Raw genomic sequence first — 27,925 nt, 5'->3', positions numbered from 1 at the left:
GCAAGTGGAGCAATGTTTACCTGGGTAAGTTAGGGTTAGTTAGGTAAGGCACGTGGAGCCATGTTTACCTGGGTAAGTTAGGGTTAGGGTTAGTTAGGTAAGGCACGTGGAGCCATGTTTACCTGGGTAAGTTAGGGTTAGTTAGGTAAGGCACGTGGAGCCATGTTTACCTGGGTAAGTTAGGGTTAGGGTTAGTTAGGTAAGGCACGTGGAGCCATGTTTACCTGGGTAAGTTAGGGTTAGTTAGGTAAGGCACATGGAGCCATGTTTACCTAGGTAAGTTAGAGTTAGTTAGGTAAGGCACGTGGAGCCATGTTTACCTGGGTAAGTTAGGGTTAGGGTTAGTTAGGTAAGGCAAGTGGAGCCATGTTTACCTTGGGAAGTTAGGGTTAGTTAGGTAAGGCACGTGGAGCCATGTTTACCAGTGTAAGTTAGGGTTAGGGTTAGGTAAGGCAAGTGGAGCCATGTTTACCTGGGTAAGTTAGGGTAAGGGTTAGGTAAGGCAAGTGGAGCCATGTTTACCTGGGTAAGTTAGGGTTAGTTAGGTAAGGCAAGTGGAGCCATGTTTACCTGGGTAAGTTAGGGTTGGTTAGGTAAGGCAAGTGGAGCCATGTTTACCTGGGTAAGTTAGGGTTAGTTAGGTAAGGCAAGTGGAGCCATGTTTACCTGGGTAAGTTAGGGTTAGGGTTAGTTAGGTAAGGCAAGTGGAGCCATGTTTACCTAGGTAAGTTAGGGTTAGTTAGGTAAGGCACATGGAGCCATGTTTACCTGTGTAAGTTAGGGTTAGTTAGATAAGGCAAGTGGAGCCATGTTCACCTGGGTAAGTTGGGGTTAGATAGGTAAGGCAAATGGAGCCATGTTTACCTGGGTAAGTTAGAGTTAATTAGGTAAGGTACGTGGAGCCATGTTTACCTGGGTAAGTTAGGTTTAGTTAGGTAAGGCAAGTGGAGCCATGTTTATCTGGGTAAGTTAGGGTTAGTTAGGTTAGGCAAGTGAAGCCATGTTTACCTGTGTAAGTTAGGGTTAGGGTTAGTTAGGTAAGGCAAGTGGAGCCATGTTTACCTGGGTAAGTTAGGGTTAGTTAGGTGAGGCAAGTGGTGCCATGTTTACCTGGGTAAGTTAGGGTTAGTTAGGTAAGGCAAGTGGAGCCATGTTTACCTGGGTAAGTTAGGGTTAGTTAGGTAAGGCAAGTGGTGCCATGTTTACCTGGGTAAGTTAGGGTTAGTTAGGTAAGGCACGTGGAGCCATGTTTACCTGGGTAAGTTAGGGTTAGTTAGGTAAGGCAAGTGGAGCCATGTTTACCTGGGTAAGTTAGGGTTAGGGTTAGTTAGGTAAGGCACGTGGAGCCATGTTTACCTGGGTAAGTTAGGGTTAGTTAGGTAAGGCACATGGAGCCATGTTTACCTAGGTAAGTTAGAGTTAGTTAGGTAAGGCACGTGGAGCCATGTTTACCTGGGTAAGTTAGGGTTAGGGTTAGTAATGTAAGGCAAGTGGAGCCATGTTTACCTTGGGAAGTTAGGGTTAGTTAGGTAAGGCACGTGGAGCCATGTTTACCAGGGTAAGTTAGGGTTAGGGTTAGGTAAGGCAAGTGGAGCCATGTTTACCTGGGTAAGTTAGGGTTAGGGTTAGGTAAGGCAAGTGGAGCCATGTTTACCTGGGTAAGTTAGGGTTAGTTAGGTAAGGCAAGTGGAGCCATGTTTACCTGGGTAAGTTAGGGTTAGGGTTAGTTAGGTAAGGCAAGTGGAGCCATGTTTACCTAGGTAAGTTAGGGTTAGTTAGGTAAGGCACATGGAGCCATGTTTACCTGTGTAAGTTAGGGTTAGTTAGATAAGGCAAGTGGAGCCATGTTCACCTGGGTAAGTTGGGGTTAGATAGGTAAGGCAAATGGAGCCATGTTTACCTGGGTAAGTTAGGGTTAATTAGGTAAGGTACGTGGAGCCATGTTTACCTGGGTAAGTTAGGGTTAGTTAGGTAAGGCAAGTGGAGCCATGTTTATCTGGGTAAGTTAGGGTTAGTTAGGTTTTGCAAGTGAAGCCATGTTTACCTGGGTAAGTTAGGGTTAGGGTTAGTTAGGTAAGGCAAGTGGAGCCATGTTTACCTGGGTAAGTTAGGGTTAGTTAGGTGAGGCAAGTGGTGCCATGTTTACCTGGGTAAGTTAGGGTTAGTTAGGTAAGGCAAGTGGAGCCATGTTTACCTGGGTAAGTTAGGGTTAGTTAGGTAAGGCAAGTGGTGCCATGTTTACCTGGGTAAGTTAGGGTTAGTTAGGTAAGGCAAGTGGAGCCATGTTTACCTGAGTAAATTAGGGTTAGTTAGGTAAGGCACGTGGAGCCATGTTTACCTGGGTAAGTTAGGGTTAGGGTTAGTTAGGTAAGGCACGTGGAGCCATGTTTACCTGGGTAAGTTAGGGTTAGTTAGGTAAGGCACATGGAGCCATGTTTACCTAGGTAAGTTAGAGTTAGTTAGGTAAGGCAAGTGGAGCCATGTTTACCTGGGTAAGTTAGGATTAGGGTTAGTTAGGTAAGGCACGTGGAGCCATGTTTACCAGGGTAAGTTAGGGTTAGGGTTAGGTAAGGCAAGTGGAGCCATGTTTACCTGGGTAAGTTAGGGTTAGGGTTAGGTAAGGCAAGTGGAGCCATGTTTACCTGGGTAAGTTAGCTTAGTTAGGTAAGGCAAGTGGAGCCATGTTTACCTGGGTAAGTTAGGGTTAGTTAGGTAAGGCAAGTGGAGCCATGTTGACCTGGGTAAGTTAGGGTTAGGGTTAGTTAGGTAAGGCACATGGAGCCATGTTTACCTGTGTAAGTTAGGGTTAGTTAGATAAGGCAAGTGGAGCCATGTTCACCTGGGTAATTTGGGGTTAGATAGGTAAGGCAAATGGAGCCATGTTTACCTGGGTAAGTTAGGGTTAATTAGGTAAGGTACGTGGAGCCATGTTTACCTGGGTAAGTTAGGGTTAGTTAGGTATGACAAGTGGAGCCATGTTTATCTGGGTAAGTTAGGGTTAGTTAGGTTTTGCAAGTGAAGCCATGTTTACCTGGGTAAGTTAGGGTTAGGGTTAGTTAGGTAAGGCAAGTGGAGCCATGTTTACCTGGGTAAGTTAGGGTTAGTTAGGTGAGGCAAGTGGTGCCATGTTTACCTGCGTAAGTTAGGGTTAGTTAGGTAAGGCAAGTGGAGCCATGTTTACCTGGGTAAGTTAGGGTTAGTTAGGTAAGGCAAGTGGTGCCATGTTTACCTGGGTAAGTTAGGGTTAGTTAGGTAAGGCAAGTGGAGCCATGTTGACCTGGGTAAGTTAGGGTTAGGGTTAGTTAGGTAAGGCAAGTGGAGCCATGTTTACCTAGGTAAGTTAGGGTTAGTTAGGTAAGGCACATGGAGCCATGTTTACCTGGGTAAGTTAGGGTTAGGGTTAGTTAGGTAAGGCAAGTGGAGCCATGTTTGCCTGGGTAAGTTAGGGTTAGGGTTAGTTAGGTAAGGCACGTGGAGTCATGTTTACCTGGGTAAGTTAGGGTTAGGGTTAGTTAGGTAAGGCACGTGGAGCCATGTTTACCTGGGTAAGTTAGGGTTAGTTAGATAAGGTACGTGGAGCCATGTTTACCTGGGTAAGTTAGGTGTAGTACTGAAACTATCGAGGTTACCTAGCCAGCTACACGTTCAAAGTCAACAACGCAGCCACTGCTAGCTAGCCTACTCCTAGCTAGCCTACTCCACCAGTTAGCAGTACTGTATCATTTTCGTCATTTTAGTCAATAAGATTTTTGCAACGTAACCTTAACTTTCTGAACATTCGAGACGTGTAGTCCACTTGTCATTCCAATCTCCTTTGCATTAGCGTAGCCTCTTCTGTAGCTTGTCAACTATGTGTCTGTCTATCCCTGTTCTCTCCCCTCTGCACAGGCCATACAAACGCTCCACACCGCGTGGCCGCTGCCACTCTAACCTGGTGGTCCCAGCGCGCACGACCCACGTGGAGTTCCAGGTCTCCGGCAGCCTCTGGAACTGCCGGTCTGCGGCCAACAAGGCTGAGTTCATCTCAGCCTATGCTACCCTCCAGTCCCTAGACTTCCTGGCGCTGACGGAAACATGGATTACCACAGATAACACTGCTACTCGTACTGCTCTCTCCTCGTCTGCCCACGTGTTCTCGCATACCCCTAGAGCATCGAGCCAGCGGGGTGGTGGCACTGGAATCCTCATCTCTCCCAAGTGGACATTCTCTCTTTCTCCCCTGACCCATCTGTCTATCTCCTCATTTGAATTCCATGCTGTCACAGTTACCAGCCCTTTCAAGCTTAACATCCTTATCATTTATCGCCCTCCAGGTTCCCTTGGAGAGTTCATCAATGAGCTTGACGCCTTGATAATTTCCTTTCCTGACGATGACTCACCTCTCACAGTTCTGGGTGACTTTAACCTCCCCACGTCTACCTTTGACTCATTCCTCTCTGCCTCCTTCTTTCCACTCCTCTCCTCTTTTGACCTCACCCTCTCACCTTCCCCCCCTACTCACAAGGCAGGCAATACGCTTGACCTCATCTTTACTAGATGCTGTTCTTCCACTAATCTCATTGCAACTCCCCTCCAAGTCTCCGACCACTACCTTGTATCCTTTTCCCTCTCGCTCTCATCCAACACTTCTCACTCTGCCCCTACTCGGATGGTATTGCGCCGTCCCAACCTTCGCTCTCTCTCTCCCGCTACTCTCTCCTCTTCCATCCTATCATCTCTTCCCTCTGCTCAAACCTTCTCCAACCTATCTCCTGATTCTGCCTCCTCAACCCTCCTCTCCTCCCTCTCTAAATTCCAAGCATCTGCCTCTAACCCTAGGAAGCTCTTTGCTACCTTCTCCTCCCTCCTGAATCCTCCTCCCCCTCCCCCCCCTCCTCCCTCTCTGCGGATGACTTCGTCAACCATTTTGAAAAGAAGGTTGACGACATCCGATCCTCGTTTGCTAAGTCAAACGACACCGCTGGTCCTGCTCACACTGCCCTACCCTGTGCTTTGACCTCTTTCTCCCCTCTCTCTCCAGATGAAATCTCGCGTCTTGTGACGGCCGGCCGCCCAACAACCTGCCCACTTGACCCTATCCCCTCCTCTCTTCTCCAGACCATTTCCGGAGACCTTATCCCCTACCTCACCTCGTTCATCAACTCATCCTTGACCGCTGGCTACGTCCCTTCCGTCTTCAAGAGAGCGAGAGTTTCACCCCTTCTGAAAAAACCTACACTCGATCCCTCCGATGTCAACAACTACAGACCAGTATCCCTTCTTTCTTTTCTCTCCAAAACTCTTGAACGTGCCGTCCTTGGCCAGCTCTCTTGCTATCTCTCTCAGAATGACCTTCTTGATCCTAATCAGTCAGGTTTCAAGACTGGGCATTCAACTGAGACTGCTCTTCTCTATGTCACGGAGGCTCTCCGCACTGCTAAAGCTAACTCTCTCTCCTCTGCTCTCATCCTTCTAGACCTATCTGCTGCCTTTGATACTGTGAACCATCAGATCCTCCTCTCCACCCTCTCCGAGCTGGGCATCTCCGGCGCGGCCCACGCTTGGATTGCGTCCTACCTGACAGGTCGCTCCTACCAGGTGGCGTGGCGAGAATCTGTCTCCGCACCACGTGCTCTCACCACTGGTGTCCCCCAGGGCTCTGTTCTAGGCCCTCTCCTATTCTCGCTATACACCAAGTCACTTGGCTCTGTCATATCCTCACATGGTCTCTCCTATCATTGCTATGCAGACGACACACAATTAATCTTCTCCTTTCCCCCTTCTGACAACCAGGTGGAGAATCGCATCTCTGCATGTCTGGCAGACATATCAGTGTGGATGACGGATCACCACCTCAAGCTGAACCTCGGCAAGACGGAGCTGCTCTTCCTCCCGGGGAAGGACTGCCCGTTCCATGATCTCGCCATCACGGTTGACAACTCCCTTGTGTCCTCCTCCCAGAGTGCTAAGAGCCTCGGCGTGACCCTGGACAACACCCTGTCATTCTCCACTAACATCAAGGCGGTGACCCGATCCTGTAGGTTCATGCTCTACAACATTCGCAGAGTACGACCCTGCTTCACACAGGAAGCGGCGCAGGTCCTAATCCAGGCACTTGTCATCTCCCGTCTGGATTACTGCAACTCGCTGTTGGCTGGGCTCCCTGCCTGTGCCATTAAACCCCTACAACTCATCCAGAACGCCGCAGCCCGTCTGGTGTTCAACCTTCCCAAGTTCTCTCACGTCACCCCGCTCCTCCGCTCTCTCCACTGGCTTCCAGTTGAAGCTCGCATCCGCTACAAGACCATGGTGCTTGCCTACGGAGCTGTGAGGGGAACGGCACCTCCGTACCTTCAGGCTCTGATCAGGCCCTACACCAAACAAGGGCACTGCGTTCATCCACCTCTGGCCTGCTCGCCTCCCTACCTCTGAGGAAGCACAGTTCCCGCTCAGCCCAGTCAAAACTGTTTGCTGCTCTGGCACCCCAATGGTGGAACAAGCTCCCTCACGACGCCAGGACAGCGGAGTCAATCACCACCTTCCGGAGACACCTGAAACCCCACCTCTTTAAGGAATACCTGGGATAGGATAAAGTAATCCTTCTAATCCCCCCACCCCTTAAAAGATTTAGATGCACTATTATAAAGTGGTTGTTCCACTGGATATTATAAGGTGAATGCACCAATTTGTAAGTCGCTCTGGATAAGAGCGTCTGCTAAATGACTTAGATGTAAATGTTAAATGTAAGGCAAGTGGAGCCATGTTTACCTGGGTAAGTTAAGGTTAGGGTTAGTTAGGTAAGGCAAGTGGAGCCATGTTTACCTGGGTAAGTTAGGGTTAGGGTTAGTTAGGTAAGGCAAGTGGAGCCATGTTTACCTGGGTAAGTTAGGGTTAGGGTTAGTTAGGTAAGGTAAGTGGAGCCATGTTTACCTGGGTAAGTTAGGGTTAGGGTTAGTTAGGTAAGGCAAGTGGAGCCATGTTTACATGGGTAAGTTAGGGTTAGTTAGGTAAGGCACGTGGAGCCATGTTTACCTGGGTAAGTTATGGTTAGTTAGGTAAGGCAAGTGGAGCCATGTTTACCTGGGTAAGTTAGGGTTAGTTAGGTAAGGCAAGTGGAGCCATGTTTACCAGGGTAAGTTAGGGTTAGTTAGGTAAGGCAAGTGGAGCCATGTTTACCTGGGTAAGTTAGGGTTAGGGTTAGTTAGGTAAGGCACGTGGAGCCATGTTTACCTGGGTAAGTTAGGGTTAGTTAGGTAAGGCAAGTGGAGCCATGTTTACCTGGGTAAGTTATACAACGGAGCCATTCTGAAACAGGCCACCACAGCCCTCTTCCTCTGTTTAGAGAGCAGCTTGTGCCACACAGCCTTCTTACTCCTTTGTGGATGTTCCACCTACAGGAAGAGGAAAAGGGAGAGGCATAATGTTACCAATTCACACAACTCAAACTCATTTCTAACAGGACTTCATCAGAGTTAACCTGTTGGGGATAGGGGGCAGTATTTGCACGGCCGGATAAAAAACATACCCGATTTAATCTGGTTACTACTCCTGCCCAGTAACTAGAATATGCATATCATTATTGGCTTTGGATAGAAAACACCCTAAAGTTTCTAAAACTGTTTGAATGGTGTCTGTGAGTATAACAGAACTCATATGGCAGGCAAAAACCTGAGAAGATTCCTTACAGTCTGACCATTTCTTGCCCTCCTTGATTATCTCTAACAAAAACAGGGGATCTCTGGCATGACGTGACACTTCCTACGGCTCCCATGGGCTCTCAGAAGGCGGGAAAAAGCTGAACGATGTAATTCCATCCTCAGGCTGAAACACATTAGCGCGTTTGGCAAGTGCTCTATCAGAGGGCCATCAGACTGAGACTCGTGCATGAGGGGATAGCATGCTTTTACTTTCACTCTCTTTGTATTAAAAAACGATTTCCCGGTCGGAATATTATCGCTTTTTTACGAGAAAAATGGCATAAAAATTGATTTTAAACAGCGGTTAACCTGTTAGGGCTAGGGGGCAGTATTTACACCGCCGGATAAAAAACGTACCCGATTTAATCTGGTTACCACTCCTACCCAGTAACTAGAATATGCATATACTTATTACATATGGATAGAAAACACCCTAAAGTTTCTAAAACTGTTTGAATGGTGTCTGTGAGTATAACAGAACTCATTTGGCAGGCAAAAAACTGAGAAGGTTTCATGCAGGAAGTGGCCTGTCTGACAAGGTGTCGTTCTTCTTGTCTCTGTTTATTGAAGAGTGAGGATCTTAGCTGTCCCGTGACACTTCCTACGGCTGCCATAGGGTCTCAGAAGGCGGTAAAAAGCTGAATCGTGGCTTTGCAGGCTCTGGCTGAAAAAAAGTTGCGCGTTTGGGTAGTGGCTGGTTACAGTACTGTGAGACTCAGGCTCGTGCCCGCGTCGACCGAAAGCTTTGTTTACTTTCCTCTGTTTAGCTAAATGGACATTCCCGGTCGGAATATTATCGCTTTTTTACGAGAAAAATTGCATAAAAATGGATTTTAAACAACGGTTGACATGCTTCGAAGTACGGTAATGGAATATTTCAATTTTTTTTTGTCACGAATTGCGCCATGCGCGCGACCCTGATTTACCATTTCAGATAGTGTCTGGGACGCACGAACAAAACGCCGCTATTCGGATATAACGATGGATTATTTTGGACCAAACCAACATTTGTTATTGAAGTAGAAGTCCTGGGAGTGCATTCTGAAGAAGATAACAAAAGGTAATCAAACTTTTATAATAGTAAATCTGATATTGGTGAGTGCTAAACTTGCCGGGTGTCTAAATAGCTAGCCCGTGATGCCTGGGCTATGTACTTAGAATATTGCAAAATGTGCTTTCACCAAAAAGCTATTTTAAAATTGGACATATCGAGTGCATAGAGGAGTTCTGTATCTATAATTCTTAAAATAATTGTTATGCTTTTTGTGAACGTTTATCGTGAGTAATTTAGTAAATTGTTAGCGAATTCCCCGGAGGTTTGCGGGGAATTTGCTAGTTCTGAAAGTCACATGCTAATGTAAAAAGCTGTTTTTTGATATAAATATGAACTTGATTGAACAAAACATGCATGTATTGTATAACATAATGTCCTAGGGTTGTCATCTGATGAAGATCATCAAAGGTTAGTGCTGCATTTAGCTGTCTTCTGGGTTTTTGTGACATTATATGCTAGCTTGAAAAATGGGTGTCGATTATTTCTGGCTTGGTACTCTGCTGACATAATCTAATGTTTTGCTTTCGTTGTAAAGCCTTTTTGAAATCGGACAGTGTGGTTAGATTAACGAGAGTCTTGTCTTTAAATAGCTGTAAAATAGTCATATGTTTGAGAAATTGAAGTAATAGCATTTCAAAGGTTTTGAAAATCGAACCACAGGATTCAACTGGCTGTTACGTAGGTGGGACGAATTCGTCCCGCCGGTCCCATAGAGGTTAACATGCTTCGAAGTACGGTAATGGAATATTTAGAATTTTTTTGTCACGAAATGCGCCATGCTCGTCACCCTTATTTACCCTAGTGTCTTGAACGCACGAACAAAACGCCGCTATTTGGATATAACAATGGATTATTTGGGACCAAACCAACATTTGTTATTGAAGTAGAAGTCCTGGGAGTGCATTCTGACGAAGAACAGCAAAGGTAATAACATTTTTCTTATAGTAAATCTGACTTTGGTGAGTGCTACACTTGCTGGGTGTCTAAATAGCTAGCCCTGTGATGCCGGGCTGAGAATATACTGAGCTGAGCTGAGAATATACTGAGAATATTGCAAAATGTGCTTTCACCGAAAAGCTATTTTAAAATCGGACATAGCGAGTGCATAGAGGAGTTCTGTATCTATAATTCTTAAAATAATTGTTATGTTTTTTGTGAACGTTTATCGTGAGAAATTTTGTAAATTCACCGGCAGTGTTCGGTGGGAATGCTAGTCACATGCTAGTCACATGCTAATGTAAAAAGCTGTTTTTTTATATAAATATGAACTTGATTGAACAAAACATGCATGTATTGTATAACATAATGTCCTAGGGTTGTCATCTGATGAAGATCATCAAAGGTTAGTGCTGCATTTAGCTGTGGTTTGGGTTTATGTGACATTATATGCTAGCTTGAAAAATGGGTGTCTGATTATTTCTGGCTGGGTACTCTGCTGACATAATCTAATGTTTTGCTTTCGTTGTAAAGCCCTTTTGAAATCGGACAGTGTGGTTAGATTAACGAGAGTCTTGTCTTTAAAATGGTGTAAAATAGTCATATGTTTGAAAAATTTAAGTTTTAGCATTTTTGAGGTATTTGAATATCGCGCCACGGGATTACACTGGCTGTTGAGTAGGTGGGACGCAAGCGTCCCACCTAGCCCATAGAGGTTAAACCAAATATCAATGGAGAAATCTGTGATAACACGCTAGGGGTCAAACCATTTAACTGTAAAACCAAATCATGCATTGAAGAAAAAAATAAATCGGCCACATTTTCTTTATGAGGATATTTAAACTTCCTTTTGCGGAGATGGAAATGACCCTCAGCCCTGCAGGAAAGGGCACACCGTCATAAAATACCAATGTTGTCCCCAAAAGTACTTTCCTTTTGGATATTTATTAACATAATAGTGAGACGACTTCAGACCCGGGTCATGTGTATGTGTACCTGGGTAAGCACCTGGGTATGTGTACCCGGGTAAGCATCAAACTGAGAAAAAAAACCTGACTGAGGGACTTTTATTTTTCCATGACAAAACGTTTTAAGATGTGACTATTAACCAAAGAAAACAGGCTGAAATAGGGACGGGCTGCCTTGTTTTCTGTTACTTAACGTTTTTAAAATGTTTTCCATTGCATGCCCTAATGAACATGACCCTGATGTTTCCCAGAACCCACCTGGTCTAGATAGAAGAGAACGTGAGCGATGTCCAGGACTCTCTCTACAGTCTTCTCTGGGTCTGACGTGTCCTCACTCCTGTTAGGAAGGTCTTTATACAGAGCAAGCTGCCAGCGGATAGCAGGGTCCTCCAGCTACACACACACACACACACACACCCACAGAGAATACATTATTGGGGTTGAGGAGAAACAGGAGGTATAAACATGTCTGAGGTCTAAGCAAGGCTATGTGATTTCACTGTGAGGGTTAGGGTTCGTTAGCCTGATCCCTGTTTAGGTTTTCTTTCCAACTCCTATAGTCATTGTTATACCAAAAAATATCAGCTGGCTTTTCAGCAGGAATCAAATCAAATCAAGCTTTATTTATACAGCACATTTCAGACATGGAATGCAACACAATGTGCTTCACAGGAAGAAAATACAAAAAAAACAATGAAAATAAAACGGAGGATAAACAACTAAAGAATAACAATAAAAACTGAACGAATACAAAGCACTCTAACAAAAGGCAAAGTTAAAAAGGTGTGTTTTAAGATACATTTTTAATATGTCCACAGTTTCAGCCCCTCTCAGGTTCTCTGGCAGGATATTCCAGAGGCTGGGGGCATAATAACTAAAGACTACCTCTTGGTCCTAGGCTTTGAGATAGTTAAAAGGCTGTCTGACATGTCTGACATGTATTAAAGTGCACAATTGTGGATTGATTTAAAAACCAATAGAATAATCTTTAAATGAATTCTAAAACTGATAGGCAGCCAGTGTAATGTGTTCTCTCCGTCTGGTCTTGGTCAGTACCCACGCTGCAGCATTCTGTATGTTTTGCAGTTGACAAATGGCTTTTTTGGGTTGACCAGACAGGAGAGCATTGCAGTAGTCAAGCCTGCTAGTAATACATACATGGATGAGTCTCTCTGTATCAGCCTGAGAGAGAAACAGTCACACCTTGGCAATGTTCCTCAGGTGGGAAAAAGCTATTTTGGTCACATTCCTAATTGAAATTTAGTTCAGATTCTAAAATAACACCTAGTTTTTTTTTTACCTGGTGTTTTATCTTTATTGCCCGTAAATTAAAATGTGAGGCCATATTCTCTCTCTGTGCTTTGGCTTCAACGACAAGTACTTCGAACTGGAGGAAGTTGTGAGCCATCCAAGTATTTAAATCACTAATACAGTCTAATAATTTATCCGTGGACATAAAATCCTCTGGTGACACAAAAAAATATAAAGTTGTGTATCGTCTGCGTAGCAGTGAAAAATCAATGCTGTGCTTTCTGATAACGCTGCCAAGGGGTAACATATATAAACTGAACAGTACCGGACCCAAAATAGAACCTTGTGGAACGCCACATGATATGTATTATGTTCACTAAGGGTGACACAAAAAAAAACTCTCGACCGGTTAAATAGGTCCTAAACCAATTTAGAACTGGACCGGAGAGGTCAAACCAAACCCTCTCCAGTCTGTCCAGAAGGACACTACGGTCGACAGTGTCGAATGCAGCAATTAAGAGTACAAGGACAGAGAGCTGTTTGGCATCTGTGTTGGCTCTAAGATCATTTACCACTTTATTAACCACTAAGGCTGTTTCTGTGCTGTAGTGGGCACCAAAACCAGATTGGAATTATTCAAAAATACAGTTGGCACTTAAAAAATAAATAATTTAGCTGTTTGAAAACCAATATTCCCAGAATGTTGCTTAAGAATGGAAGGTTGGAGATTGGCTGAAAATTGCTAAGAGCTGAAAAAAAAGATGACTTTTCTTAAGAAGGGCGTTTCACCAGGACAGGTTTTTAGTGCAGTGGGGAAAGTGCCTATGAACGGGGAGTGGTTAACAATAGCTTGCACTTCTTCAGATATGTCATTTGTTTTGAAGAAGGCGGTGGTGGGGGATTGGATCGAGAAGGCAGGTAGAGGACTTAAGTTGTGATAGCACTTTCCTGAGCATGTCCGTTCCCACGGGGGACCAGTACGGGGGAAGAAAAAAAAATGTATGAAATGTATGAAAATGTAGGCATTCACTACTGTAAGTCGCTCTGGATAAGAGCGTCTGCTAAATGACTAAAATGTAAATGTAAAACTAGAGAAAATAGATCAATATTGACCTTTGAGTGGTAGACCAGGGCTCATATCAAACTTCTCATGAGTTCTTGCTTGACTGATAACCAGCCTAATGTTAGTTATCTTATCTCTGAAATAATGCCGCCAACTCATCACATTTAGACGCGGAGGAAAGTTCACATTAGGTTTTCTGGGGTAGGATTTATCAGGCCATCAACGGTCGAGAAGAGCACTTTTGAATTATTCTGATTATTAGTGATCAAGTAAGAAGACTGAGCCCGTCTGGCATTTTCTAATGGCCTTGTTATATACGCCAATTTGATCTCTCAGAATATCATAATGGCCTTGATATATCGTGGTGGCAGGGTAGCCTAGTGGTTAGAATGTTGGGCTAGTAACCGAAAGGTTGCAAGATCGAATCCCCGAGCCGACAAGGTAAAAATCTGTCATTCTGCCCCTGAACAAGGCACTTAACCCACTGTTCCCCGGTAGGCCGTCATTGAAAATAAGAATTTGTTCTTAACTGACTTGCCTAGTTAAATAGAGGTACAAGTTTAAAAAAATATGCCAACTTGCTCTCTCAGAATATCATAATGTAACTTTCTCCACTTCCACCCTGCCTTTCTGCAATTTCTCTTTAATTGATTAGATTGAACAGATCTGGGAAATAGGCTAAGGGTTAAGGTTATGAGGATCATGGGTTACCCACCAACGCAGTATTACACCCATACATGCTCTGCCCTAAGGCCCCCAGGTGACCCTCTCGAATCCTGGACGTGCCCGGGATATCAGCGGCTCTACCCGGGGGCTTGCCCTGCCCGTGCCCATGATGCATCACATAATCCACAGATGAGGCCTTCTTGATGCCTGCCAGGGTGGTCCTGGGAGACCTGTGGGTGTAGCTACTCTCCACAGTGGCAGAACGTTTCCGTGCGCCAGCCAGACGTTTGTGCCCGCCGGGCGTCTCTAAAGCCGGAGGTTTAGAGGCCTGCTGACTCTTCATCCACTTTATCACTATGATTAACTTCTTCACCAGCTTTTTGAAGTGGAACACTCGGTACTGAGGACGGTGACGGAGGAGGAAGGGCGACGAGTGGACAGGACATGCAGGCATGCAGAGAGAACGGTGAGATGGAGACAGAGAGAGAGAGAGAGAGAGAGAGAGAGATGGTGAGCTGGAGGAATGGAGGGAGATGGGACATGCAGGGTTATGAAAGACAAAATTAAACCTCTCTTTGTCTTTTTAGGTCTAATACTTAACTTCATCCAAATTGACTTCTTATTGGGTGAAGTACAGAGTCAGCTTATACAACTTTGTATAGTACTACAATGCTGTAGCATGGTGTAGATTAGTATGTACTGCGTTGTATAGTACTACCATACTGTAACATGGTGTAGATTAATATGTACTGCGTTGTATAGTACTACAGTACTGCGTTGTAAAGTACTACAATGCTGTGTAGATTAGTATGTACTATGTTGTATAGTACTACCATGCTGTAGCATGGTGTAGATGAGTATATACTACGTTGTATAGTACTACCATGCTGTAGCATGGTTTAGATGAGTATATACTACGTTGTATAGTACTACCATGCTGTAGCATGGTGTAGATGAGTATGGGTGCATGCTGATGATGTCACAACTGAGACAGTAATAAAGTAGTGGTCACCTTTCCCTGCAGGTGCAGGTTGTTTCTGATGATCTCCCGCACCTCGTCCTCTGTATCTTTCTGTTGACAAAACATCACAGAAACACTGATTCATAGGGTTTGACTGTAGCAAACAGGGGGGCGCCATGGAATCTAGGCTGTTCTACTTACTGTGGAGTCAATGAATACCAATGAGACACCTTACCATTTCATTAGAGACTTAAGTGATACCTGACTGAAGCGGATCTTGGCCAGAGCGATCAGTTCCTGGTCTCCCGGAGCGCAGATATTCAGTCCTACAGGAAGTAGTCTCTTCAACGCTGCTACGATGAGGCTGGTCTGCATGGAGTAGCGATCACCCTTCCTCTTCATTTTCTTCCTCTCCTGGTCGGACACGGCTCCCTACAGGGGAGACACCAGGTGACAAGTCAACAAGTCAGCAGCACCACCTGGTCTCACTACTGGTGTCCCCCAGGGCTCTGTACTAGGTCCTCTTTAATGTCTCACTACTGGTGTCCCCCAGGGCTCTGTGCTAGGTCCTCTTTAATGTCTCACTACTGGTGTCCCCCAGGACTCTGCACGAGGTCCTCTTTAATGTGTCACTACTGGTGTCCCCCAGGGCTCTGTACTGAGTCCTCTCTTGTTCTATCTGAACACCAAGACACATCTCTGATCAAGAACAACTTATCCATTTAATTATGTTCAGTCATCACAACTTACTGTGCAGTCTTCATCATATTGGGGGACAATGCTCTTTGACTTATATATGGTATACAGAGTCATAGTACACTTAAATGTACATAACAATGTAAAAAAATAATAATCACGCTCGTACCATCTATATAACACCACTTGCCTTGGACATCTTTGACTTGGTGTCTGTGATGAGGAAGGACATATTGTTGATCTCATTCTGAACCACAAAGTTTTGCTCCTCCCGTTTAAAATTCTGCAGTGGAAGAAATAAAATATCTCAGTGTTGGATATTGCCAAGGATTTATGCAAATGTAGCCTGCAGCCTGACAGGGTACTTGGAGAAGCACAGACACACATTAACACTCTAGAGATTCATTACAGTCTCTTCTAGTTCTCGCTGTCAGGGAAGCAAATGTAAAATGTATTTATTTCAGAAAGAAACACTGAAGAATTCCTAGAATTGAATGGGATTTTAATAGGATTATTATTATTTTTTTTGTGTAGAGCGTACTTTCAGAGTGCCTTGGTAACGACCAATAGAAACTAATCACAGAGTGATTAAGACATTAAATGTTTCCTGGAAACTGTTGCAGTGACGTGATGATTCATATGTGAAATTGTCTCTGTGTAGCTTACATGAGACTTGGACCAGAATATGAAGACCTCTGCTACCATGCGGAAGAGCTCCTCAGCCTCAGGGTTCGATTCTTTCAGCCATTTGGCCCTAAGATAAAAACACATTGCAAAACAAGTTACAGTATTCAGTTGGATAAAACACTCACACTAACAGCAGAAACTGGCATGACATCTTAACAACTTAAAATAACACTTATGTTATTGCTTGTTTGTTATTGATCCACCCACTCCTCTCACTTTACCCCAGCGGCCATGTACCTGTAGTAGTGAGCAACATGGAGGAGGAGGAAGTAGAATGTCTAGTTACCTGTTCTAGTCAGTAACATGGAGGAGGAGGAAGTAGAATGTCTAGTTACCTGTTGTAGTCAGCAACATGGAGGAGGAGGAAGTAGAATGTCTAGTTACCTGTTGTAGTCTACAAAGCAGATGAGGAGGTAGAATGTCTAGTTACCTGTTGTAGTCTACAAAGCGGATGAGAAGCGGATAAAAGGCATAGAGGTCTCTGATCAGGATGGTGAACTCATCCAGGATGAGTAGTTCAGCCTCAGACATCTCGCCTCGTCCCTCGGCCTTCATTTGTTCCTCATCCATCAGCACGGTGGCAGCCTTCTTCCTCAACTTCTCCATCAGCGGCAGGAAGTGGCTCTTCAACAGCCCCCCCTTCGCCTTACCAATGATTGGCTGAGAGAACACTGGAGGCGGGGACAGAATAGAGGAAGGACAGTTAGTGAGACAGACTGCTGGAAAACAACGATGGTGTTGTTTCACTCCGGATGATATTACAGTTTGTTTTCTTATTTAAAACAACGATGGTGTTGTTTCACTCTGGATGATTTTACAGTTTGTTTTCTTATTTAAAACAACGATGGTGGTGTTTCACTCCGGATGATTTTACAGTTTGTTTTCTTATTTTAAAACAGCGATGGTGATGTTTCACTCTGGATGATTTTACAGTTTGTTTTCTTATTTAAAACAACGATGGTGTTGTTTCACTCCGGATGATATTACAGTTTGTTTTCTTATTTAAAACAACGATGGTGATGTTTCACTCTGGATGATATTACAGTTTGTTTTCTTATTTAAAACAACGATGGTGTTGTTTCACTCTGGATGATTTTACAGTTTGTTTTCTTATTTTAAAACAACGATGGTGTTGTTTCACTCCGGATGATATTACAGTTTGTTTTCTTATTTAAAACAACGATGGTGATGTTTCACTCTGGATGATATTACAGTTTGTTTTCTTATTTAAAACAACGATGGTGTTGTTTCACTCTGGATGATTTTACAGTTTGTTTTCTTATTTTAAAACAACGATGGTGATGTTTCACTCTGGATGATTTTACAGTTTGTTTTCTTATTTAAAACAACGATGGAGATGTTTCACTCTGGATGATTTTACAGTTTGTTTTCTTATTTACAACAACGATGGTGGTGTTTCACTCTGGATGATTTTACAGTTTGTTTTCATTTAGAAACATTGCATTTTGGTTGCTGTGTTGTCTGACAACAACACATGATCAACATCACATGCAGTAACAACACATATGCAGTATGGTAAACTGCTTGGTCATGTGAGTGGCCTATGCTCCTACGGCATAAAAGAGTTGAATAAAAGGAAAGTGTGAGTAACCGCTGTGTTTCTGAACACCCACCCACCCACCTGCCGGTCAACCAATTCAGGCTTCCCCGTCGATCAACATACCATTTTAGTATAGGATTTTATTTGTATCCACAATTACTACTCTTCCTGGAGTTCAAACAGGAAACAAAACAGCAAATAAAATACATAAAATACATAATATAATATACATAACACTACATAACTGTCACGCCCTGACCTGAGAGAGCCTTTTTTATGTCTCTATTTAGGTTGGTCAGGGTGTGATTTGGGTGGGCATTCTATGTCCTTTTTTCTATGTTTGGTATTTCTTTGTTTCGGCCGGGTATGGCTCTCAATCAGGGACAGCTGTATATCGTTGTTGCTGATTGGGAGCCATACTTAGGCAGCCTGTTTTCCTTTGGATTTTGTGGGTGGTGTGGTGGCTAATTTCCACATTACCAAATGAGGAGTTACAAACACACCAGTCCGAGTTAAACTACATCTTTAATACTTAAGATACTTTTGCAAAAGTTCTTGACCTTCAATAATGCACTCTCTCAAATGAACTATTGAACAAGGTGATTACCCAATGGCTACAGGCATCTTTTATAGCAACGATACACCCCCTTCAACGTACATTGACAAACCACAGATACTTAGTAACAGTTCACAAAGGTTACGTTTTGTATGACAGATATCAATAAAACACATCAGACAGTAACTGCTATGTCAACAGGATTAATGGTATAGCCCAGTATCTGGTCTCCTTAGAACCGTCCCTCCCTGGTACGGTATTGAACAGAACTATTTCATCCAATGGCATATATCAATTGTCAACTCTAGATACTCCCATCTCAAGCAAACCCCCTCTTGACCCCACTCCTAGACAGGCTCACTGGGAAGAGTGAGCCTCTAGGCCATATATTATCACAGGATAAGTGCGAGATCTAAGAGAGGACATACAAGGGTCCATTTACTGCCATAATCCTCCCCACAATAAAGAAAAGGAGGGAGAGACTTGCTCACAGACATTGTGGAGACAAGTCATTGGTTCCCCATTAATCACGCATCCCTTCACATGGTTTAAGACATAGGTAAAGACACATTCCCATGACGACAAGTCTGACCTCTCCCCTCTCTGGGCCCCAAGTGTCTGAGCCCCAGCTAAGGTAGACGTGCAACTGAAAAGACAACAGAGTCCAATGGACACTTTCTAATGACAAGTACCTCAAATAAGCATATTATACTAATAAAACATCTTAATTATCTATGTTACCCAACTAATTCTGATTCGTCCACGACAGTGGTTATTTTCTGTTTAGTCATTTGTTACCTGACAGAACTGTTTGGCTGTTGTCTTTTGTTTAGTTGTAAAGTGTTGTCATTTTCCATTAAATTTCATGATGAGCACTAACCACGCTGCGCCTTGGTCTACTCCATTCAACAGCCGTTACAATAACACTACATCATCTCCTGCCTCTGCCTCACGCTTCAGAAACAGGAGATGGCTCCAGCCCTATAAGCCGTTCCTGCTGGAACAAGCCAAGGATTCGGTCAAGGTCACCCACCTACATAATACAATACATAGACGTATATTTACCAGGATATATAGAATGGCTGTGTCTATTTACAGTCCCCATTGTGCCGTAAGATGTTATTTTATCTGGTTTTTGAATATGTTTTAATTGCTATCTTGAGTTACCTGGGGTGGCAGAGTAGCTCTATGTAGTCATGTCTCTAATACTGTGCATTTCCCAGCCTCTGTTCTGGACCTGGGGACTGCGAAGAGACCTCTGATTGCATATCTTGCGATGTACCAATGTGTGTCTGAACTGTGAGCCAACTGCTTGAACAGAGAGTTCTGTACCTTCAACATATCAACACTTCACACAAAGATCAATAGTGATGATGCAGTCAATCTTGACCTCAACTTTGAGCCAGGAGAGATTGACATGCATGTTCATTGACATTTCTTCCTCCGTGTACATCTAAGCCAAATACGTGCTGCTCTGTTCTGGACCAACTGCAATTGGACCTATGTCCTTCTACATGACCACACAACTGGGCAGTAGTCCAGGTGCTACAAAAATCAGGGCCTGTAAGACCTGTCTGGTCAACTGAGATGTCAAGAAAACAGAGCAACGTCTTCTCATGGTCTGTTTCCATTGATCATCCTTAAGATGTTTCTACAACTTGATTGGAGTCCACCTATCTTAACCTGTTGGGTCAAGGGGGCAGCATTTGCACGTCTGGATAAAAAAAATGTACCCGATTTAATCTGGTTACTAATCCTACCCAGTAACTAGAATATGCATATACTTATTATATATGGATAGAAAACACTCTAAAGTTTCCAAAACTGTTTGAATGGTGTCTGAGTATAACAGAACTCATTTGGCAGGCAAAACCCTGAGACATTTTCTGACAGGAAGTGGATACCTGATGTGTTGTATTGACTTTAAACCTATCCCATTGAAAAACACAGGGGTTTAGGAATATTTTGGCACTTCCTATTGCTTCCACTAGATGTCACCAGCCTTTACAAAGTGTTTTGAGTCTTCTGGAGGGAGATCTGACCGAACAAGAGCCATGGAACGATGATGTCCCATTAGACACCTGGCGCGCGAGTTCATGTTGGGTACCCTCGTTCCAATACGTTATAAAAGAGTATGCATTCGTCCACCTTGAATATTATTCATGTTCTGGTTAAAAAAGGCCCTAATGATTTATGCTATACAACGTTTGACATGTTTGAACGAACGGAAATATATTCATATTCATGACGAGAAGTCCGGCTGGCTTACATCATGTGCTAACGAGACGGAGATTTTTGGACATAAATGATGAGCTTTTTTGAACAAAACTACATTCGTTATGGACCTGTGATACCTGGAAGTGACATCTGATGAAGAGAATCAAAGGTAATGGATTATTTACATAGTATTTTCGATTTTAGATCTCCCCAACATGACGTCTAGTCTGTATCGCAACGCGTATTTTTCTGGGCGCAGTGCTCAGATTATTGCAAAGTGTGATTTCCCAGTAAGGTTATTTTTAAATCTGGCAAGTTGATTGCGTTCAAGAGATGTAAATCTATAATTCTTTAAATGACAATATAATATTTTACCAATGTTTTCTAATTTTAATTATTTAATTTGTGACGCTGACTTGACTGCCGGTTATTGGAGGGAAACGATTTCCTCAACATCAATGCCATAGTAAAACGCTGTTTTTGGATATAAATATGAACTTGATAGAACTAAAAATGCATGCATTGTCTAACATAATGTCCTAGGAGTGTCATCTGATGGAGATTGTAAAAGGTTAGTGCATCATTTTAGCTGGTTTTATGGTTTTGGTGACCCTGTCTTTGACTTGACAAAACATTACACACAACTCTTGTAAATGTACTGTCCTAACATACTCTAAATTTATGCTTTCTCCGTAAAACCTTTTTGAAATCGTAAAACGTGGTTAGATTAAGGAGATGTTTATCTTTCAAATGGTGTAAAATAGTTGTATTTTTGAAAAATTTGAATTTTGACATTTATTTGGATTCAAATTTGCCGCTCTTGAAATGCACCTGCTGTTGATGGAGTGCACCACGGGTGGCACGCTAGCGTCCCACCTAGCCCCAAGAGGTTAAATTCTATTCATTGGACATGATTTGGAAAGACTCACGCCTGTCTATATAAGGTCCCACAGTTGACGGTGCATGTCAGAGCAAAAACTAGGCCACGAGGTCAAAATAATTGTCCGTAGCGCTGCGAGACAGGATTGTGTCGAGGCACAGATCTGGGGAAGGGTACCAAAACATTTCTGCAGAATTGAAGGTCACCAAGAACACAGTGGGCTCCATTATTCTTAAATGGAAGAAGTTTGGAACCACCAAGAATATTGTTTCTAAAACCCTGTTTTTGCTTTGTCATTATGGGGTATTGTGTGTAGATTGATGAGGGGAAAAAAAACATTTAATCTATTTTAGAATAAGGCTGTAAAGTAACAAAATGTGGAAAAAGTCAAAAGGTCCGAATACTTTCCAAATGCACCGTAAATGTTGAGTGAGTGATTTGTCCCAAAAACAATGCTTTTCGTTTTTGAGATATTTAGCACCAGCCTATTGCTAGTTACTCATTCTAAAACTGATTGGAGCTCTATGTTAACCTGTTATGGCTAGGGGGCAGTATTTTCACGGCTGGATAAAAAACGTACCCGATTTAATCTGGTTACTACTCCTGCCCAGTAACTAGAATATGCATATAATTATTGGCTTTGGATAGAAAACACTCCAAAGTTTCTAAAACTGTTTGAATGGTGTCTGTGAGTATAACAGAACTCAAATGGCAGGTCAAAACCTGAGAGATTCCTTTACAGGAAGTGGCCTGTCTGACCATTTCTTGAACTTCTTTGCCATCTCTATCTTTTACAAAGGATCTCTACTCTAACGTGACACTTCCTACGTCTTCCATGGGCGCTCAGAGCCCGGGAAAAACCTGAATGTCGTCATCCCAGCCCCAGGCTGAAACACATTATCGCCTTTCTCAAGTGGCCGATCAAGGGACTGTGGGCTTAGGCGCGTGCCCTGGCTGCCCCCGTCTTTGTGATTTTTCCTCTGTTTGCCGAAAAGGAGATTCCCGGTCGGAATATTATCGCTTTTTTACGAGATAAATTGCATAAAAATTTATTTTAACCTGTTAGGGCTAGGGGGCAGCATTGACACGGCTGGATAAAAAACATACCCGATTTAATCTGGTTACCACTCCTACTCAGTAACTAGAATATGCATATACTTATTACATATGGATAGAAAACACCCTAAATTTTCTAAAACTGTTTGAATGGTGTCTGTGAGTATAACAGAACTCAAATGGCAGGTCAAAACCTGAGAGATTCCTTTACAGGAAGTGGCCTGTCTGACCATTTCTGGAACTTCTTTGCCATCTCTATCATTTACTAAGGATCTCTGCTCTAACGTGACACTTCCCACGTCGTCCATAGGCTCTCAGAGCCCGGGAAAAAAGAGAATGTCGTCATTCCAGCCCCAGGCTGAAACACATTATCGCCTTTCTCAAGTGGCCCATCAAGAGACACTAGCTTATGCGCGTGACCCCGACCGCCCCCGCCTTTGGGATTTTTTTCCTCTGTTTGCCGAAAAGGAGATTCCCTGTCGGAATATTATCGCTTTTCTACGAGAAAAATGACGTAAAAATTGATTTTAAACAGCGGTTGACATGCTTCGACGTACGGCAATGGAATACTTTGAATTTTATTGTCAGGAATTGCGCCAAGCGCCGACACTTCTTTACTATTTCGGATAGTGTCTGGAACGCATCGAACAAAACGCCGCTATTCGGATATAACGATGGATTATTTTGGACCAAACCAACATTTGTTATTGAAGTAGACGTCCTGGGTGTGCATTCTGACGAAGACAACAAAAGGTAATGACATTTTTATAATAGTAAATATGATTATGGTGAGTGCTAAACTTGCCGGGTGTCTAAATAGCGAGCCCGTGATGCCTGGGCTATGTACTTAGAATATTGCAAAATGTGCTTTCACCAAAAAGCTATTTTAAAATCGGACATATCGAGTGCATAGAGGAGGTCTGTATCTATAATTCTTAAAATAATTGTTATGCTTTTTGTGAACGTTTATCGTGAGTAATTTAGTAAAATGTTAGCGAATTCCCCGTAAGTTTGCGGGGGTATGCTAGTTCTGAACGTCACATGCTAATGTAAAAAGCTGGTTTTTGATATAAATATGAACTTGATTGAACAAAACATGCATGTATTGTATAACATAATGTCCTAGGGTTGTCATCTGATGAAGATCATCAAAGGTGAGTGCTGCATTTAGCTGTCTTCTGGGTTTTGGTGACATTATATGCTGGCTTGAAAAATGGGTGTCTGATTATTTCTGGCTTGGTACTCTGCTGACATAATCTAATGTTTTGCTTTCGTTGTAAAGCCTTTTTGAAATCGGACAGTGTGGTTAGATTAACGAGAGTCTTATCTTTAAATGGCTGTAAAATAGTCATATGTTTGAGAAATTGAAGTAATATGATTTTGAAGATTTTGAAAATCGCGCCACAGGATGGCAGTGGCTGTTACGTAGGTGGGACGAATTCGTCCCGCCGGTCCCATAGAGGTTAAACAGCGGTTGACATGCTTCGAAGTACGGTAATGGAATATTTAGACATTTTTTGTCACGAATTGCGCCATGTGCGCGACCCTGATTTACCATTTCGGATAGTGTCTGGGACGCACAAACAAAACGCCGCTATTCGGATATAACGATGGATTATTTTGGACCAAACCAACATTTGTTATTGAAGTAGCAGTCCTGGGAGTGCATTCTGACGAAGACAACAAAAGGTAATCAAACTTTTATAATAGTAAATCTGATTTTGGTGAAGGCTAAACTTGCCGGGTGTCTAAATAGCTAGCCCGTGATGGCTGGGCTATGTACTTAGAATATTGCAAAATGTGCTTTCACCAAAAAGCTATTTTAAAATCGGACATATCGAGTGCATAGAGGAGTTCTGTATCTATAATTCTTAAAATAATTGTTATGCTTTTTGTGAACGTTTATCGTGAGTAATTTTGTAAATTGTTAGCAAATTCCCCGGAAGTATGCTAGTTCTAAACGTCACATGCTAATGTAAAAAGCTGTTTTTTGATATAAATATGAACTTGATTGAACAAAACATGCATGTATTGTATAACATAATGTCCTAGGTGTGTCATCTGATGAAGATCATCAAAGGTTAGTGCTGCATTTAGCTGTCTTCTGGGTTTTTGTGACATTATATGCTAGCTTGAAAAATGGGTGTCTGATTATTTCTGGCTTGGTACTCTGCTGACATAATCTAATGTTTTGCTTTCGCTGTAAAGCCTTTTTGAAATCGGACAGTGTGGTTAGATAAAGGAGAGTCTTGTCTTTAAAATGCTGTGAAATAGTCATATGTTTGAAAAATTGAAGTTTTTGTATTTTTGAGGAATTTGTAATTCGCGCCACGCCTATCATTGGATATTGGAGCAGGTGTTCCGCTAGCGGAACGTCTAGATGTAAGAGGTTTTAACCTGTTAGGGCTAGGGGGCAGTATTGACACGGCTGGATAAAAAACATACCCGATTTAATCTGATTACCACTCCTACCCAGTAACTAGAATATGCATATACTTATTACATATGGATAGAAAACACCCTACATTTTCTAAAACTGTTTGAATGGTGTCTGTGAGTATAACAGAACTCAAATGGCAGGTCAAAACCTGAGAGATTCCTTTACAGGAAGTGGCCTGTCTGACCATTTCTTGAACTTCTTTTCCATCTCTATCATTTACTAAGGATCTCTGCTCTAACGTGACACTTCCCACGTCGTCCATAGGCGCTCAGAGCCTGGGAAAAAACAGAATGTCGTCATTCCAGCCCCAGGCTGAAACACATTATCGCCTTTCTCAAGTGGCCGATCAAGGGACACTGGGCTTAGGCGCGTGACCCGACCGCCCCCGCCTTTGGGATTTTTTCCTCTGTTTGCCGAAAAGGAGATTCCCTGTCGGAATATTATCGCTTTTCTACGAGAAAAATTTCGTAAAAATTGATTTTAAACAGCGGTTGACATGCTTCGAAGTACGGTAATGGAATATTTAGAATTTTATTGTCACGAATTGCGCCATGCGCGCGACACTTCTTTACTATTTCGGATAGTGTCTGGAACGCACGAACAAAACGCCGCTATTCGGATATAACGATGGATTATTTTGAACCAAACCAACATTTGTTATTGAAGTAGCAGTCCTGGGTGTGCATTCTGACGAAGACAACAAAAGGTAATCAAACTTTTATAATAGTAAATATGATTATGGTGAGTGCTAAACTTGCCGGGTGTCTAAATAGCGAGCCCGTGATGCCTGGGCTATGTACTTAGAATATTGCAAAATGTGCTTTCACCAAAAAGCTATTTTAAAATCGGACATATCGAGTGCATAGAGGAGGTCTGTATCTATAATTCTTAAAATAATTGTTATCCTTTTTGTGAACGTTTATCGTGAGTAATTTAGTAAAATGTTAGCGAATTCCCCGGAAGTTTGCGGGGGGTATGCTAGTTCTGAACGTCACATGCTAATGTAAAAAGCTGGTTTTTGATATAAATATGAACTTGATTGAACAAAACATGCATGTATTGTATAACATAATGTCCTAGGGTTGTCATCTGATGAAGATCATCAAAGGTGAGTGCTGCATTTAGCTGTCTTCTGGGTTTTGGTGAGATTATATGCTGGCTTGAAAAATGGGTGTCTGATTATTTCTGGCTTGGTACTCTGCTGACATAATCTAATGTTTTGCTTTCGTTGTAAAGCCTTTTTGAAATCGGACAGTGTGGTTAGATTAACGAGAGTCTTGTCTTTAAATAGCTGTAAAATAGTCATATGTTTGAGAAATTGAAGTAATAGGATTTTTAACGTTTTGAAAATCGCGCCACAGGCTGCCAGTGGCTGTTACGTAGGTGGGACGCAAGCGTCCCACCTAGCCCATAGAGGTTAAGGGTGTCAGTTATTTATTTTATTGTTGCAGCCGACATCTACACAGTTGAGTCGTCAGCGTACATAGACACACAGGCTTTATTCATTGTCAGTGGGAGGTCATGAGTAAAAACAGAAAACAATAATGGCCCTAGCCAGCTGCCCTGTGGTACACCACACTCAACTGAATTTGTATTAGAGAAGCTTCCATTAACAAAAAAACTCTGTTCTATTAGATAGGTAACTCTCAATCCATAATAAGGATGCAAATCCATAAGACCTACATTTTTTTTCAACAATAGGTTATGATCAATGATATCAAAAACTACACTGAAGTCAAACAAAACAGCTCCCACAATATTTGTTCAATCAATTTCTTTCAGCCAATCATCAGTCATTTGTGTCAGTGCCGAGCATGTTGAGTGCCCTTCCCTATAAGCATGCTGAAAGTCTGTTGTTAATTTGTTTTCTGTAAAATACCTGTATTTGGTCAACCATTTTTTTTCTCTCCAAATGTTTGCTAAGCACTGGTAACCGACTGATTGGGCAGCTGTGTTGAACCATTGAACCATTAAAGAGGGCTCTGCTATTTTTGGGCAGCGGAATGACCTTTGCCTCCCTCCAGGCCTGAGGGAACACACCGTCTGTTTAGTTACATGATTTCACAATATACTGTATGTTTGTCAATCTGCTGTGTTGTTTGACTCATTTGGTATTCCCTTCGCCTCGCCACTCTCAGACACACAGTTTTTCAAATCATCATCTATCCATGGGGGATTTAGCAGTTCTAACAGTCAGTTTCGTGATGGGCACATGCCTATCAGTAACAGGAAGTGTCAGTTCTAACAGTCAGTTTCGTGATGGGCACATGCCTATCAGTAACAGGAAGTGTCAGTTCTAACAGTGAGTTTCCTGATTGGCACATGCCTATCAGTAAATGGAAGAAGCAGATTCATAAATACTCCAAGTGCGTCGTCAGGTTGTTCCTCATTACACACGTCAGATCAACAAATATTTTTCACATCTTCGACATAAGAATCACTACAATACCTCTTGTATGATCGCGTACACACAATTTTAGCTCAAGCCTTTGTAACTTTGGTTTTCCTATATATGGCTACTATATCATGACCGCTGCATCAGATGGATTTGGATACTGCTTTAGAGTGGATTTCTGCAGCGTTAGTAAAGATGTGATCAATACATGCGGATGATTTCGTTCCTATGCTGTTTGTAAATACCCCGGTAGGTTGACTGATAACCTGAACCAGGTAAGCAGGCATCAGGTACAGCTTGAAACTTATTTTTGAGTGGGCAGCTTGATGTCAACCAGTCAATATTTAGGGTCACCCAGAAAATATACTTCCCTGTTGATATCACATACATAATCAAGCATTTCACACATGTAGTTCAAATATTGATTTTTAACACTCTGTGGTTTATAGCAACTTCCTACGAGAATAGGCTTTAGGTGAGGCAGGTGAACCGGTAGCAGTGGAGGCTGGTGGGAGGAGCTATAGGAGGATGGGCTCAATGTAACGGCTGGAACGGCATAAATACAACGGTATGGAAACCCCTTTGTTTGACTCCGTTCCTTTCATTCCATTCCGGCCATTACAATGAGCCCGTCTTCCTACAGCTCCATCCCACCATCCACCATTGGCCTGAAGCCGTATTACTTCCACATCATCTGACATGAGATCCTCTCTCAGCCTAACAGGAATATGACTCTGGATATACATGGCAACACCTCCCCCATTTGGGGTTCTATCTTTCCTGTATATTCTATAACCATGCTACTGCTGCATCAAAGGAATGATCTAAGTGTGTTTCAGAGATGGCCAGAATATGAATGTAT

General features: G+C 42.8%; 1 protein-coding gene across 1 annotated transcript in view; it reads right to left on the bottom strand.

The window, feature by feature from the left end:
- Positions 1 to 27,925, bottom strand: part of ryr2a (ryanodine receptor 2a (cardiac)) — an 812,428-nt gene that overhangs the window by 234,936 nt on the left and 549,567 nt on the right. Inside the window, exons 71-77 of the mRNA XM_045687844.1 lie at positions 16,389 to 16,629; positions 15,938 to 16,025; positions 15,462 to 15,554; positions 14,837 to 15,007; positions 14,627 to 14,686; positions 10,893 to 11,027; positions 7,258 to 7,370 (exon numbers count right to left, since the gene is read on the bottom strand). Coding sequence (XP_045543800.1) covers positions 7,258 to 7,370; positions 10,893 to 11,027; positions 14,627 to 14,686; positions 14,837 to 15,007; positions 15,462 to 15,554; positions 15,938 to 16,025; positions 16,389 to 16,629 — 901 coding nt within the window. The remainder of the gene's footprint in view (positions 1 to 7,257; positions 7,371 to 10,892; positions 11,028 to 14,626; positions 14,687 to 14,836; positions 15,008 to 15,461; positions 15,555 to 15,937; positions 16,026 to 16,388; positions 16,630 to 27,925) is intronic.

The sequence above is a fragment of the Salmo salar genome, chromosome ssa01 (genome assembly GCF_905237065.1).
Source record: "Salmo salar chromosome ssa01, Ssal_v3.1, whole genome shotgun sequence".
In the NCBI taxonomy this organism is placed as follows: Eukaryota; Metazoa; Chordata; class Actinopteri; order Salmoniformes; family Salmonidae; genus Salmo; species Salmo salar.
This window is presented reverse-complemented; position numbering and strand designations above follow the sequence as displayed.